This window comes from Quercus lobata, chromosome 7 (genome assembly GCF_001633185.2).
Source record: "Quercus lobata isolate SW786 chromosome 7, ValleyOak3.0 Primary Assembly, whole genome shotgun sequence".
Classification (NCBI taxonomy): domain Eukaryota; kingdom Viridiplantae; phylum Streptophyta; class Magnoliopsida; order Fagales; family Fagaceae; genus Quercus; species Quercus lobata.
Window position 1 is genome coordinate 47004060 of NC_044910.1, and position 16088 is coordinate 47020147.

The 16088-nt window shown below is 36.9% G+C and overlaps 1 protein-coding gene across 3 annotated transcripts; it reads right to left on the reverse strand.

The window, feature by feature from the left end:
- Positions 1-4551: 4551 nt before the first annotated feature.
- On the reverse strand, positions 4552-12445 carry LOC115954182 (type I inositol polyphosphate 5-phosphatase 8-like). Of its 3 annotated transcripts, none has more exons than XM_031072089.1 (11): positions 12181-12445; positions 11087-11143; positions 10910-10997; positions 10747-10815; positions 10335-10410; positions 9716-9820; positions 7921-8392; positions 7570-7766; positions 6877-6985; positions 6553-6701; positions 4552-5617 (listed from the first exon to the last, which is right to left on the reverse strand). In XM_031072089.1, the coding sequence occupies exons 2-11, from the start codon at positions 11114-11116 to the stop codon at positions 5335-5337; spliced, it is 1578 nt and encodes a 525-aa protein (XP_030927949.1). In that variant the 5' UTR covers positions 11117-11143; positions 12181-12445; the 3' UTR covers positions 4552-5334. The 3 variants fall into 3 exon arrangements, with proteins under 3 accessions (XP_030927949.1, XP_030927948.1, XP_030927950.1); XM_031072088.1 differs by having other exon boundaries at positions 10747-10818; XM_031072090.1 differs by lacking the exons at positions 9716-9820; positions 10335-10410; positions 10747-10815; ... (1 more) ...; positions 11087-11143; positions 12181-12445 and adding an exon at positions 9157-9250.
- Positions 12446-16088: the final 3643 nt, after the last annotated feature.

The following is a 16088-nucleotide window of genomic DNA, read 5'->3' on the forward strand; positions in this document are numbered from 1 at the left end:
TTCGTCCTTAATCTGCATTAGGACTTGGTCTATCGGCGCGGTTAACGGGGTGAAACTTGTGAACCTTCCGCCCGTAGGTTTTGGACGTCTGTCCTCCCTTCGGTCTCCCATCCTTCCCTTTTTCCGTCCCTGGTCCTGCCGGGTATCCTCTTGTCTGTCTCTTTTCTTGGGTCTATCTTCTCGGGCTAGTAGCGCGTCTTCGGCGTTCATATATTTGGTGGCCCTGTAAAGCACCTCCGACATGGTCTTAGGATCATTTTTGTACAAGGAGAACAAAAACTTACCCCCCTTCAGCCCATTCGTGAACGCTGCTACCAATATTTTGTCGTCGGCCTCGTCGATCGAGAGCGCTTCCTTATTGAAGCGTGATATGTAGGCTCGCAACGTCTCCTCCTCTCGCTGCTTGATATTCATCAGACAAGCCGTGGATTTTTTATACTGATGTCCTCCGATGAAGTGCGTAGTAAATTGAGCACTCAGTTCCTTAAAGGTGCTGATGGAGTTGGGTGCTAGCCGACTGAACCAAATCCTTGCTGCGCCCTTTAGAGTCGTAGGAAAGGCCCTGCACATGATCGCGTCTGCCACTCCCTGAAGGTGCATCAGGGTCTTGAAGGTCTCTAGGTGATCTAGAGGGTCCTTTACTCCGTCATAACTATCCATATTTGGCATTCGGAACTTATTCGGCAGGGGGAAGGAGTTGACGGATGTCGTGAATGGCGAGTCAGTCCTGTTGACGAGGTCGTCAAGATCACTTGACACTCGACCCTTGAGAGCGTTCATCATTACATCCATCTGTTCCTTCATCGCCTGCATCTCCGCGATGAAGGATTGTGGAACCGTCTCCGTCGGGGAAGGGATGTTAATGTCCCGTCGCACTGGTCTGCTCGGGGCGTTACTCTCCTGTTGTCCGTCCTGATTTCTCCTCTCAGCGCTGGTCCCTTCTTGATCCTCTCCTTGGTTATTGACCGCCGCATTCTTTTGGTTCAGCTGCTCTTCTAGGTCGTGGTTTTGTTTGGTGAGGCGCTCCACGGCTGTGGCGAGCGTCCTGACCTGTTTCTCAAGGGCATTTGTAGGGGCTCCTTCTTCTTGAACGTCGTTCGTGGTTGCCATTGAGCGAGTGAGTACCATGTAACTCTTTTGTCTAGGAAGTGATCGTTTTCCCACAGACGGCGCCAACTGATGACGTTGAAAATTGTCACCAATAGATCACACCGTACTCGCGACTCAAAGCGAACCTGCACGACAAGAACAATCGAAGAAAACCTTTAGAGAGCACCGGTGTGGTGCCGGCCTAACACTCTCCGAAGGTCAAGTCAGAATTCGTCGTTTTACTTTTTAGAGCGCAAGAGAGGGTCAATTAATCTTACCCCGATTTCCGAGAATGTCAGTCCTTTTATAGTGGTGGAGAGGTGGCTTTTCTTCTTGACCTCCAGATCTTTCCAATGTGGGACTATGATACCAATTCTCCAAAATGTGGTGAGCAACGATTTCCCTTTTTGGATCTTAGTGTTTTTCTGGGCGATAGAGATTTCGGATCATGGGCCCATACTGCGTCTGTCAGCGATGGGCTTTCACAGCGCATGGGACCATCTTCACACAGGTCCAACAGTCCCAATCCGTCAGGCCCATTAAGGTAGGCCCAACAGGCTCTATATTTTATCATCTTCAGGAAGCATAATTCTATGCTTGTCTTACTAAAAATGCCTACATGGTAAATTATGTGCATTGTTTGCATGACTAATGTCAGCATTTCTAAATTTTAATGGCCACATAAGTACATAGATTGCAAATATAAGCTACATTAACATTTTATATATATATACACACACTACTACTACTACTATTATTATTTATGAGGCTTCCTCTGTTTGGAATCCTCAATTTTAATGTTCGAAATACTCTTAAATTTACCAGTTTGTAAAGTTAAAATAGTAGAATTAGACATTAAAAAAAAAAAAAAAAACCATGTTCAAATTTTCACTTAAAAAAACCCACGTTCAAACTTATCAAAAATAAAAACCACTTTGAAATCTATAACAAAAGTTTCAGATAACTACTCTGCTAAAAAAACTGAATGTTAAAAACAAATCCATAAAATTTCAAATCCCATGTCCAAACCCATCTTTATACACAATATTTCTTGTGTGAACACCTTCCTTCTCAGGTATTGTTTCTTTTTGCACCAATAGTTTTGTATAGTGGATTGGGAGTCTTCTATTTTTTTGGTATGAGTTAATTTAGAGTATTTATTATTGTAAGGGCTCGATCCGCGACGACCCCAAGATAATATTGGGCTCGTACGTAAAGAAGGTCCAGACAATATCATTTGTAGAGCGTGGGTTTGAAAGGCTAGGCCTTGGTCACCGAACGGTGGTTTGGTTTGGTCCGGTTAATGAATCTTATCCGAGGAGTTTAGGGAGCTTTCAGCTCTTATTATTCTCTTTATCTTAAGGACGCCATGGCTGGGAGGACTGATCGTCCCCCCCCCCCCCCTTTTTGGCCCATCAGCTTTTATGTTATATAGGCCTTTTCAGTCAATCTTGACCTTCCACCTGTTGATTAGGCAGGTACCTACTCAAGCACCCGTCCCATTAGCCGCTTCACCCAACTTTTTGTTAGTTATGCTAATCGAAACTACACTATTCAAGAGTCTTTTCCCATTAATACGGTCAGTACGTTTGCGGGCGTATTTAATGCGGAGGTGACGTCTTCTTCGTGAGCCTTTTATATACTCTATTCTCATATGAGTCTTATTCTGCTCGCCTCCTCTTTTGAGGATGCTTGGGAGGTTCCCTTAGACGATAGGCTGATCTTTCTCTTGAAGTCTTGGGAAGCCGAGGACAGGGATATCCTCGGCTGTGAGTACAGGCAATTCGGACTTTCGTTGCTCGTCCTCGGCATATCCCATCCTCGGCACGGGCACTGGGCCCTAATGGGAAGTGGGCCGGGTTGTGAGCTCTCTGGCCCCACAATTATATTTTGGGATTACTATATTTTCTAATCACAAAAAAAAAAAAACTTAGGGGTATAATGAAATAAAGAGTCGTCAGATACTTTAAAGGCTGCATTGAAAGAAATGATTGAATTCTCTTGCAAGGTTTTCATTCTTGGGTCAGAGGATTGCAACATGTCCATACCACTACCCCTGTCACAACGAATCAGTAATTCTAGCCACCCACATGTCACTTCATCACTATCATCATTAAAGCCTATAGTAAAAGTGTAAAACAACGAATAGCCAAAACACAATAAGACCCAAAAATTTACATAATCGAACTGTAAAAGGAAAAGAAAGAAAGAAAAAGAAAAATTTTAATTCAAACAATGACCTTTTGTGTTTTGTTTTGATTCTTCGCCTCCCTTGGTCCATTCTCGCTCTCAATAAAATCCAAGAATATTTTTTCCTTGCAGTCACGTTATAGCCTTATTGCAGATAGTTTTCAGTTGCATAAGAAAAGTAGCGGATAGAAATTTTGCGCCGTACGGTTGTAGTTGGGCAATGAAGGATCTAATTGTTATTGGGAATTTTAGGATCAGTTATTTTAGCCAATTTTGAGTTTGAAACCGTGAGAGTGGTCCTATTTTTTAGATGGTGTTTTACGTGGAAGTTAAAAAAACATTTTTATCAAGTTTTAATTCAAACAATGTCCTTTTGTGTTCTGTTTTGATTCTTCACCTCCCTTGGTCCATTCTCACTCTCAATAAAATCCAAGAACATTTTTTCCTTGCAATCATGTTACAGCCTTATTGCAGATAGTTTTCAGTTGCATAAGAAAAGTAGCGGATAGAAATTTTGCGCCATACGGTTGTAGTTGGGCAATGAAGGATCTAATTGTTATTGGGAATTTTGGGATCAGTTATTTTAGCCAATTTTGAGTTTGAGACCATGAGAGTGGTCCTATTTTTTAAATGGTGTTTTTCGTGGAAGTTAAAAAGACATTTTTACCAAACCTCGTGGAAGTTAAAAAGACACTTTTACCAAACCGCATTCGTTCCGGCGGGTACTCCCTTGAGTTTGTTTGATTTTGACACTGATGAAGGTGACAAATCTTGCTCTTCCACAACCACCATCTATCTATCAATTGAGAGAGACACAGAGAGAGAGAGAGAGGGAGAGAGAGAGAGGACCCATTGAGAAATTGACTTGAGAGAGAATCAAAGAATGGAAAAAAAAGAGTTTATTTTAATTAGTTTGTAGATGATTGGTTCCTTAATGATATCGAGACACTGTTCATTTTTTTACTTTTGTGTTCTAGTTTCTCAAGACTGATGCATGATAGATTTATGTAGGTTTAGTTATTTTCCCCCCAAATATTAGTTTAACTAGCCTGGTGAGAATGTTCTTTTAAGCAGCAGACACAATGGATTAAGCGTCCAATTGTAATGGCCTCAAAAATCCATCCTTTCACAGCGATGGGCAAATGAAGATAAGATTACGTATAATGCCAATTTTGCATATTTCCTGCAAAAAACAATATTCGAATCCAAGCATAAAGTGGTCCTTGCATTTGCAATAGAATTCAATTTATAAGCCATCAGATACATAGAACAGATAATAAATCCAACAAACATGTTGGTAGATTCGTAACATTAGCGGTAGATTTCATTAGTTGTAAAATCAAAATTTTGTTTTTTATAAAGAAAAGGCAAAGACCAAAACACCATCTACCTTTTACTGTACAGTTCTAGTTGTAAACCAATCTCTATTTGTCTCTTCTCTCCTACAAAATAATAAATGAATATAGTAAGCCATTTCTCTGCAAAAGCTGAACCAATTCCCTAAGCACTGAACCAAATACAAAATAGACCTTCAATCAAAAAACACAGCTTCAAAAAAATTATAGACACGCATGACTTCAAAACCCCACAGATCCATCCAGCAACAACTTCCCCTATATCCATTTTCCCACTTTGTCTTTTGCTTCAAACTCACTCCTTAAATTCACCACCAACCTATAGTCATCATGTTCCTCATCATCACTCCTAAGTATTTACAATTTTCCACATTTCAAAATTTTACCACACTGGCACAAGCATGGCACGGCGCACCCACGTGATTTTTAATTATAAGGCTCTCTCTCTGACTCTCTCTCTCTCTTCATCTGCTTTGAAAATCACATAAAAGACACAAAGAAACAGAGGCTCTATCTAGGCCACTCCATGATCGCCCACCTTGCACGCCGGCCCACCCTGTTAAAAAAAATTGCCAGTGGGATATATGCTTTTCGGTGTTCGAGCTTTGTCTGTTAGTCTGTCAGAGTATTACAGCTCTCTAGGGTGTACTCTATTTTTAGTGTATTTCTTTCACAAATTTGGGCAGTGAGTGAGAGTGACTCAAAACCTGGACGCAGTGTGTATGCAGCTTCGTGCTCTGCTAACTAACAAAAGTTCCTCGGCTTGAACTTTGGCTGCACACGTGGTTGACAAGGCAGTGTTTGTTGACAGTCTATTTGTGCAGAACTTGGTGGATGTGGTACTGGTTGGCTTGTATTTGTTTGCTATGTCTATTTGGACTGAGAATAGTGAATAGACAGGTCTGTGGTCTGAGAATTTGGACTCTCCTCGAAGGTACCATATTTGTTTTAGCCCTTCACCTTTCCACAATATGCGGTCACACCTGTCATTGTATCCAAACAAAGCAAAATCAATTAGCTTTTTATTATGCAAGTTGTGTTTTTTCTTTAGTGGATATAATTGTACATAAAATGTCATCGAATGGGACATAACTTGTTCGTATCATTATTTGCTTAGGTGGAATGAAACTATTGTAAGCAAACATAACATGCACACAGATTGTGTAAGATAAGATATAATAATATAAGAATGAACATGCTATGGAAATGTCAAATATAACTAAGTAAGTCACAACTTGTTTGAGACTTGTAATATTTTGAATCAACGATGTACAATAATTACAGCCAGATTATTCTTCTCACACGGAAGTAAATTTTAAAAAGAATAATATGACTCTTGCTTGCCTCCTCTCAAGGACTGGTCTGTGTGCTTTATGATATTCAACTCTCTCGCTCTCGCACACATCCACTTGCATAGTAAGACCAATTATGCAAATAATGCTCTCCGTTGACAAACTCAGTTTTGATTCAAAAGAAAATGTGAAACACACTATAGAAGAAATAGTTGAAACCCTATTCAAGCACAACACTGACCGCAGCTTAAGTCAACTTAAGCTCATCTAAATTGACACAGTGACCCCGGCATAAGATCCATCAGGGAGAGGAAAATATCAATTAATTATGTCAGCTTAATTTAGGCATCTTTCATTGGCATATGATCACGTTCAATTGAGGGGTAATCATATAATTAAAAATTTATTTCAAAGGAGACTTGCACAACAATAATGACAGACAAGTTTTAGTCCCAAAATTTTGAAATCGACTATAGATAGATCCTTAACATATTAGTAAGGTCAGTCACATCACATGGCATAACCAATGAGGGAGGGAGGACCTGTCGATGGTGAAGTACGATACAAAAATCTAGAAACTTTTTCATAAATGGGAAAGATAGGGTAAAAAAGATTTGGAATCTTACCAGGCAGGAGTTCGTCTTTTCTCTTTAGATTTAGAGGTTTGGACAACGTAACTGTTAGAATTGGTGAGGTACTTGTAAGTAGGTGGAAAGTATATTCTCCCTTCTTCCCAACCTTTGAATACTCTACCAGCTCTCTGCTCTATCCTTAGCTGCCGACATAATTGAATCAACGCATTAGTTGGATAAAAAACAGGGTATTTCAAACTGACATTTATTAATTTTCTAGTATAAATCTCAATTTCCTTTGTCTCACATAAAACAGAATCCAAAGTCAAACACAAATTAAGAACCAAAAAATTAGTGATCAATCAGACAATCACTCACCTGATCCTTCTCTAAAAGTGCCTCCCAATCATGCTTCCTTAGTAGATCATGCATGTTACCACAACCAACCGCAAGCCGATAATTCAAATCCCCAAGCCAAATAATCTTGCTGAATTTATATATAAAAAAAGGGGTCAAAACTAGAGTTATCACAAATTTTACTATAAAATGTTTACAAACTGATATTACAATTAACGTGGTCAATTAGTAATAAATGAATATTTGAAAGAAAAAAAAAATTAGTTTACATTGCTAGTACAATATAAACCTATAAAAGTCCTATTAAAAATACCATTTTATGACTAATGATACATCAATTTATAAGACACATGTAGTAAAATTTGTATTATTCCTAACATCACCCTTAATAATTTATAATATTATAGAAAGAATGTTTGGTGGAAACTTCATGTCGATATCAGTTCCAAGACAGTTGTCAATTTATATACGTTCAGTCATTTGCTTAAGTTCAAATCCGATGACCAAATCTGTTGGCAAACAGAATAGACCAAGGTCCAAAGGTAATGATTTAGCGGTTGAAGCCTTTGTGAAAAATAGCATCCAGTTTCCACCATGTATTATAAGGCATTCAAGTGCTTAAAAAGTCAAAATCTTTCTTGAGAGCACATAAAAACAAAATCAAATATATTAAATATAAGAACAGTAAAAATAAATAAATAGTGAAGGACTTACTCATGCTCCAATATAGTATCAGGAGGTATTGGCTGTTCAGGACCTCTAGATGAATGTGAAAATCTTGTTTTCTTTAAAATTTCCACCACATCTGAATTTCTTCTGGCCTCATCGCCATCTTTCTCCCCGGAGGTTAAGTGGGTACATACAAAGCAAAATGTCGTCTGGTACAATGTCATGCTGATTGATATTGAACCCTATATTACCATTGAAAAGAAGAATACAAATATCAAAACCAAAATAGCAACTTGCTACTTTACTAATTTCCTATTCACTAATAATGTTTTCCACAACATAATGCAACTATGTTACGTGTCTAAAACTCTATGCATTGTGTGATGAATAGCTAACCTTATTCCCAAGATATCCCATAATGCCTCTGCCAACGCAGGAGACCTTCAAATTACTAACGTGTTTGTAAAGATCGGCTCGAACCCACACGCATAAGAAGATTCCCACCATTTGCTTGCTCGCTGCTAGGCAGAAACGTTGCTGAGTTGAACCATCTTGTTCGGAGTTGAATGGTGAGCCGGGCGAGCATTCTTCCAAATTCACATTTGAGTCCACCATTTTTTGGAAATCCTCTATGCCAAGTTCATCTTCTAATGAAAGCAAGTCTGAGAAACTCAGTCTTGGCTTCAAGCTCCCATGCTCGTCATCCTGTGGTGAAAGTTCTGTAGCGGTGGCATTGTTGTTATATTGTGGAAATTCAGGGTCTTTTGTGTTCAGAACTTGACGAATGAGGGAGAGCCACTTGGTAGCTGGGCCGTAATCCTCTGCGCCCAGTACGTTCCCGGCATTTAGAGGGACAATTTCTTGGAACCTACGATACAAACAGCAAAGAAAAAAAAATGAGAGAAGTATAAACCATTTTTCCAAATTACCAAAATACCCCTTTTTATTCAATATTAAGTGTGCATTGACAACCAATTATAAACTATATTTTTGCTAAGTTATCTTAGTTTGTAGACTCAGGTTACTAATTGTCTCAGCTTTATTTCAAATAATCTAATTTTCAAGTGAGTTTTAGTTAACTCAACTAATAAAGTCTCTAATAGTTGTATAAAAGATTTAAGGTTCAATCTCCATCTATATCAAAAACTGATTGACGTTTTGGTCTTATAACAAAAAACTATCATCAGAAACGGACCTTATAGGTTAAAACTTTTTCTTAAAAAAAAAAAAAAACTAATTTTTCAGTTTTTTGAAAATAAATTAATTTTTAACTTTTTGTTTTACATTATGCTTATAAACCACCCAAAAAAAAAATTCTCAATCGGCTGCTAGGTTAAGCTCTAAGGTTCATTTTTCAGCTTTTTTTTTTTTTTTTTAATAAGAATATTTGAAGGAAAAAAAAAACTAATTTAAAAAAAAAGTAATGCTACAATTACAAACTATTTTACAATATTTTTATAAATGATTGATGTGGTCAGTGTTTTATTGGATTTCATCTAAATCTACCATTAAAATTTTGTAAAAAAAATTTATTTTTTTTTATGAACAAATTGTAAAAAAAAAATTATTTTGTAACATTACTCTTATAAATAAATAAATAAAAAAGGGAAATGAACGTCAGAAAAACTGTACGTTGATATAACTCCATAATCAATGGGCAACTTGGTCGAGTGAGAGTTTCCACTGTTTAGAAAACTGCCTACTGCCAACAGCAAAAGCTTAAAGAGTAGAGATAGTGGGTGAGAAAATTTATGTAGTTTTGGTATCAAACTGTTCTACGTTACTTCTGGACTTGGCTCTCTCATTAATTAATAAGAAGTTGGAGTAACAGCTACCCTAGTAAAGTAGGAGTTGTCAGAACTTAAAACCATGATTAATGCTTAGACTTCCCCACATGGACACGAATCGTTTCTTGTAACATCAACCTCTACTGCTCTCTGGTGAACTGTTTTTGTCATCAGCATTAGAAAAATATCAACTATGGGAATCAAATCCCGTTTACACTAGAAACTTTGGGGAAAGAGAGAGAGAAAAGAAATGAGTGACCAACCCCACTTTTTTTTGTGTAGCTCACAACTCTAAAATTGACCTTATAATTGGCAAAAGAGAAACGAAGCATAAGAGGACAAAGCAAATTTGGAATTGAGGGTTAGATAATAAAAAAACAGAGAAATATTTATAGCATTATTACCCAAGAACATAGATGTCAGCAGGTGCAGGGGACCTCAGCCAATCTTTCAAGTTCAAGCCCTCGTGGGGCGATTTTCCTCCAACATTCCATGTCCCCACGAACATCCTAACCAATGCAAACTATGCCACAGTCACTACCAACTCCCAAATCATAATCAAGACATCACATTACACTATATACATACATACATACATATATATATATATATATTTTGACATTGTATTTCAAAGAATATGAAAATAGAAACACATCCAATTATGAGTCATGGTAGATTTGAAGTCTGAATTAATATCAACTTAAGATTTTTCAAAATTTATCAATTTGGTCCTTAAACCTAATTTAATTTCTAAAAATTAGTAGTTTTGAAAATTCTTAAACCTCGTAAGCATTAACTCAAATCTCAAGACACACGTAAATGGAATTTACCCTAATTCATTCTCTCTCTCTCTTTCTCTCTCTCTCTCTCTCTCTCTATATATATATATATATATATTAAGTCTTAAGAAGCAGCCTTAATAATAATTCCACTTATAAAGCACGCAAAAGCTGTCAAATTTGTGCATTTCCAATCAAAGTATGATGGATTTGAGCCTAACAAACATTATTTTCTCTAATTTACCTGAGGTTTTGTGTATCTGTCAAAGCTGGTGCTACTGGTTCAAATCTTGGCCCATCATTTGCCTCCATCAACCAACCTTGCGGCCAAAAATTAAGACCAAGTTAGAAACTCAAAAAACAAAAAATCAAAATCCAAAGGAAAATTACAGGTCCATTTCAAGAATCTGTATCTTCCACCGTCCACGTGGCATATGGGCCCTACTCCTCCTCATAAACTTACAAAATGAAATTAGGGGGACCCAACTAGAATAAAAGGGCAAGAAAGCCCATTTTCCAAGTTTTGTGCTTTGCAAACCCCGATGATCCCAAAGTCCGGGTGTCCAATCAGAGCCGTCAATCAGACGACTCAAACGTACCCGAGAATATAAAGCTGTACGAACCAAAACTACAGTGCCACTACACAGTAAAATTACCTGAAAACTTTTCCGGAACGACGACGTAGCAGTCTTTGTCCGAGCAACTTTTCCTCCTCTCGGTTTTATCTGCTGAAAATTTCCAAGTACGTTTTTAAATCCGATACCGAAACCCGAAACGTGCCCGATACAGAACAAAGTAACGAAAAGGAAAAAATTTTACCTTTTAACGCAAAAGAATCGGAGTGAAACTCGTCTCCTCTGCTCTGTAGATTTAGCCATTTTCTCACGATAATTTTCGGCCAAGAAGACTGCGATAAAATAAAACAATTTGGGTTTCAGTAATACGCCGAAATTTCGGTAGAGAATAATTTACCGGTAAAGGATCAAATTTTCGTACCTTGGAGATCTTCCCACGCTCGGTTCTCATTGCACCACCACCGTCCGATCACTGAAACTGAATCAAATCACAGTTGCCAAAGGTTGAGACTTGAAGAAGGTATTTCAATGTATAAGTAAAAGACCATCCGAATCTATAAGATTTGTATTTTTTTAGAAAATTCGATTGAAAACTGAAAGTCTTCAATAAAAACAAAAATGGGTTATTAATCAAAGTTATCAAACAACAAGAGGGTACCAAAAAAAAAAAGATATTTATTAAGACGGTTTTATTAGTTTCAAATGGAAAAATCAACGGCAATATTAAAAACCCAGTTGCAGGGAAAACGGAGACAACTTCTGAGAGATATATATAAGCAAGCAAGGAAAATAAAATAAAGAAATAAATAAAGAAAAAGAAATGTTGTGAATAAAATATAGAAGAAAGAGAAAGAAAGAAGAGGCCAGATACATCCTTTACAAGCACCAGTTTTGCTCTTTACAGAGAGGAAGACAGAGTGGAAGATCAAGGATTAAACAACAAAAAAGACTTCACTTTTTTTTTTTTTTTAAAGATTAATGATCAATCTCAATTAAACCCATTTCGAAAAGTTCACCTTTTTTTAGTTCTTTGAAACTACCTAAGAAAACATACATATAAATCTGAGGCATTGAAAACTATAATGAAGAAACAGAAAAGTACACCAGAAAACCGAACTGTGCCCCAAGATCTTAAAGTTGTTTTTCGGTTTAACCCATTTGTGTGTTGTTGAAACAGTAATAGTGAATGCAAGAGAAAGATGTTTATTATAATTTAAAAAAAAAAAAAAAAAAAAAAAAAAAAACAGAGAAAAACAGAGTACACTAGAAAAGCGGGATAATGAAGCAGAGAAATCATCAAAAGTGGTTTTGGGGAGTGGGGTCAACAACATTGCTAATTAGAGATTGATTTAAGTCACTTTAGCAGAAAAGGAAGACACAATCAAGAAGGTAAAAGAAACAATAATTACATACACCACAAGTACTATCCACTGAGGCCTGAAGTTAACCAACCAAATTATATATATAAAAAATAAAAAACGTAAAAGAAAATCTCAGAGATGCACAAGAACTTACAAGAAATGGAGATGGGAAGGTTTAAGTTTTTGCAGAGAAAGATCAAAGTGTGCGCTTCAGATTGAAAAGAACCCTTTTATGAGAGAGAGAGAGAGAAATCACAGGATTGTGTAGTGATGCGTACTTTTTTTATAAGTACTGTTGTGATGTGTACTTGATTCTCCTCTTTTGGTTGGTGGAGGAGATTCGTGAAGAGAAAAAAATGCAGAACAAGTTTGGAGGCGTTCCTCCTCGTAAAAGAAAAAAGTGACTTTGGTCCTCAAATTTATAAGTGTGAGATGGAGAAAGTGAAAAGATTTCAGAGAGAGAGAGAGAGAGAGAGATGGGGATGTTGAAGTCCAAGTTCCACGTTCTAAAGACCAAACACTCCTTTGATTGGCGGGTATTTTAGTCATTTACTACATTAATTAGTAGTACTATTATTATAGTAAGCGCCTAAAGACACTTTGTTAATGTAACTGAATTACTGAACCACCACACCGTACGCGTATCCGTCTCATTATATTTTGCCCAATACAGTAACAGTAACAAAATTTCTCACTAAATTAGTTGGAATAAATTTTTTTCTATCAAAAATTTTTTTTCAAAATTTTCATATATTTCTTTTTTTAGTATGAATTTTAAAAATTCTAACAATTGAATTTCATGTTTCTTTATGTTCTTAACATGCATATCAAATTTTGTTTAAATCAGAACATATTTACTATTCAATCAATAAATTTATTTTTTATATACAATTTAAAATTACAAAAATTTGAAATTTTAACATTTATTTGATGATATAATAATTGATCTTTGATCTGCTTAAAATTTTGCAAATATGAATAATATAATAAGAACATGCAAAATTCATACTCAATATAAAGATATAAGATAAATTTGTAAGGTTTCTCTCCAAAAACTTTGTTCATTCTACCGAACATAGGACAAGCCTAGAATACTTCTTCGTGTGTATCTTAGTTGTGACATTTTTTTTAAAAAGAAAAAAAAATGTGTGGGACACAGATACAAGAGGAATCGAATACACTTTCACACGATAAAGAGAGTATTCATGCCCTAATAGTAACAATGTATTTGAAAATTAATAAATACTAGTATGTAGTCTTGTGTATATGCACATATACAATTAAAAACAATCACAATTTTATTTTTTCTTAGAAAAGATTCAAATTATACATAGTATTAACTTAAACTTTTTTAAACCATATATTTTTAAAATATGTAATGGCTTCTCATTATTGATTTAGAATTTAACTAAATTTAGACTTTTTGGTTTTTTCACTCAATAATTCACTTGCTACAAAAATTAAAAAAATAAATGGACACATGGAAAAAATTGGACTCCAATTGAAATCTAATTGGATTTAGACTCTTCAATTTTTACACTTAATAATTCACTTGATACAAAATTAAAAATTAAATAGGACACTTGGCACAAAATTGAGAATCCAATTAAAATTTAATTATATTTTTTTTTGAGTTTTGGTTATATAAATATATATATATATATATATATATATATGTGGGGCCGGGGAACTTATGATCTGACCCACGTTCTATTAGGGTTTCGGGCCCATGCCGAGGAGGGTGTGTGCCGAGGACGAATGATGAAAGGCCGAGGAGTCAAGGGGGACAGCTGAGGACGACCCTTTCCTCGGCACTCCAGGACTTCAAGGGGAAGAACAACGTCTCGATGAAGGCTATCCCCAAACAGCCCCTTGAAGGGGATGCGAGCAGAATGGGGCCTACGTGGAGGTACGGTGCAAAATTGGTTTAAGGTAAACACGTCCCCTCCGCATTAAATGCACCAGCCTGCGTCCTGACCATGTTAATGAGAAAAGACGCCTGGGCAGGACGACTTCGATCATCGCAACAATAGAAAGCAAGGAGGGATAGTTGATGAGACGGGTACAGAAGTTGGCACCTGCCTGACCAACAAGTGGAGGGCTAAGATCAACCAAGAAGAGCTATATAATGTAAAGGTTAATGCACCACATGGGGGGGCTGGAAAAAATGGCCAAAAACCAGAGCCTCCCAGCCCGCCTTCTAGAGAAAGACTCCTAGGGCACACCCACTTTAATTATGTATGAACACCATGGAAAACCCACTGTCTTGTGACCAAGGCCTAGCCTTTCAAACCCACGCTCTACAAATGATATTGTTTGGGCCTTTTACGTGCGAACCCAACGTTATTACGGGTCGTTACAAATCGCGTCCTCACAATATATATATAAATAAAATATATGTAGGGATAAGGGGTCTAAGAACATATGTTGGGCTTTGGGCCTTGTTCGAGGACATTTTACGGTCCGATGACAGATAAATAGTAACGACTATGTAAGACTCAAGGCCCCATGAACGAGCTACTAGTGAGAATGCTAGGGAAGGTAAACTGAGAAGGAATATCTCCTCAGCTAAGCAAAACAGAGGTCAAAAAAAGTGTCCTGTCATCCAGAGTGACCTTTTGGAAAATTCTAGTGATAACGATATACGTTGTGAACGTACAGGACAACTGGGAGGTGTGAAATATCTAAGAGAAAACTGCTGCCACCGCATTGACTGCTCTGCAGCTAACTCTCTGGCTGCATTAATGAGAAAGTGATATTTGAATAGTAGTTTTCAGCCTTACAGTTACTCTCTAAAGACTTCAGGAAGGTGCTGATATGACAGGGATCAATACCAATAATCTAATCTACACGTGAAAAGCAGAGATGAAGGGAAATGGATAGTATAAAATAGGAGGAAGGCAATGAGAAGAAAGGATCGGGAAATTAAGAGAAATATTAATTTCTTAAATATATAAGAATTGATCTCCTCGAATTATGTCGAGAACGATTTTTTTAGATTAAATCAGTTTATCTTCATTTTCTTGTCATCTGGATCCATTTCACTTGTTGTTCGACTCATTAAGACTCAATATTTCAACCCACTCTTTACAAATTCATTGTATTGGACTCTTTAAGCCTAAGTTCATCCATCCTTTGGGCTTGGGAGCAAAATTGTGTCCTTACAATATATATATATATATATATATATATATATTCTTATTCTTGATTTGTATTCTAATTTCTAAATATCATTTAATAGTCATGAATTTACTTTATTATATATTTTTGTTCTTAAATTAATATATATTTAACATTATGTGAAAAATAAATGCTTAATAAAATATAAAAATATAAAAAAAATATTTAATAATTATTTAATAGATATGTCCCATAGTATTTGTGAGGCCCAATAATTTGTGGCCCTGACCCATTTATTCGTTGGGGCTCAAGGCCCGAGCCGAGGAATGTTATAGCCCAGGATAGGTAATACAAGTACAAAATAGTCTTGGGACACAGCCAAGGATGATTCAGTCCTCGGCATGTCCGAGGTCTCCCTGGAAGGAAGGACAAAAACGGTATAGGAACAGTTTGGAAAAAATCTAAAAATATCTATGTCAATAGAGAAGGGTACGCTGGATAGTATAACGACCAAGTACAAAGGGAAAGCTGCCCTTACTGCCATTCAATACTCTGCACCTGACAGAACCATACTCTTCAGCTTTTACAACCACCCCCAACCACTCTAGGTATGGGCTGATGGGACAAGTATCAGTATTGGAAAGTCGAACCCACACGTGGACGTTAGATAAAGGATACAGGCTAGTATAAAATGAAAAGTAAGCAATCCAGAGAAGTGGCTGGGAAAAATGGCCAAAAACCAGAGCCTCCCAGCCCGCCTCCAGGAAAAATACTCCTAGGGCGAACACGATCTAATTATGTATGAACTCTACGAAAAAACCACCGTTCGGTGACCAAGGCCTAGCCTTTCAAACCCACGCTCTATAAATAATATTGTTTAGGCTTTTTTACGTGCGAACCCAACACTATTACGGGTCGTTACGAACTGTGTCCTTACAGTAT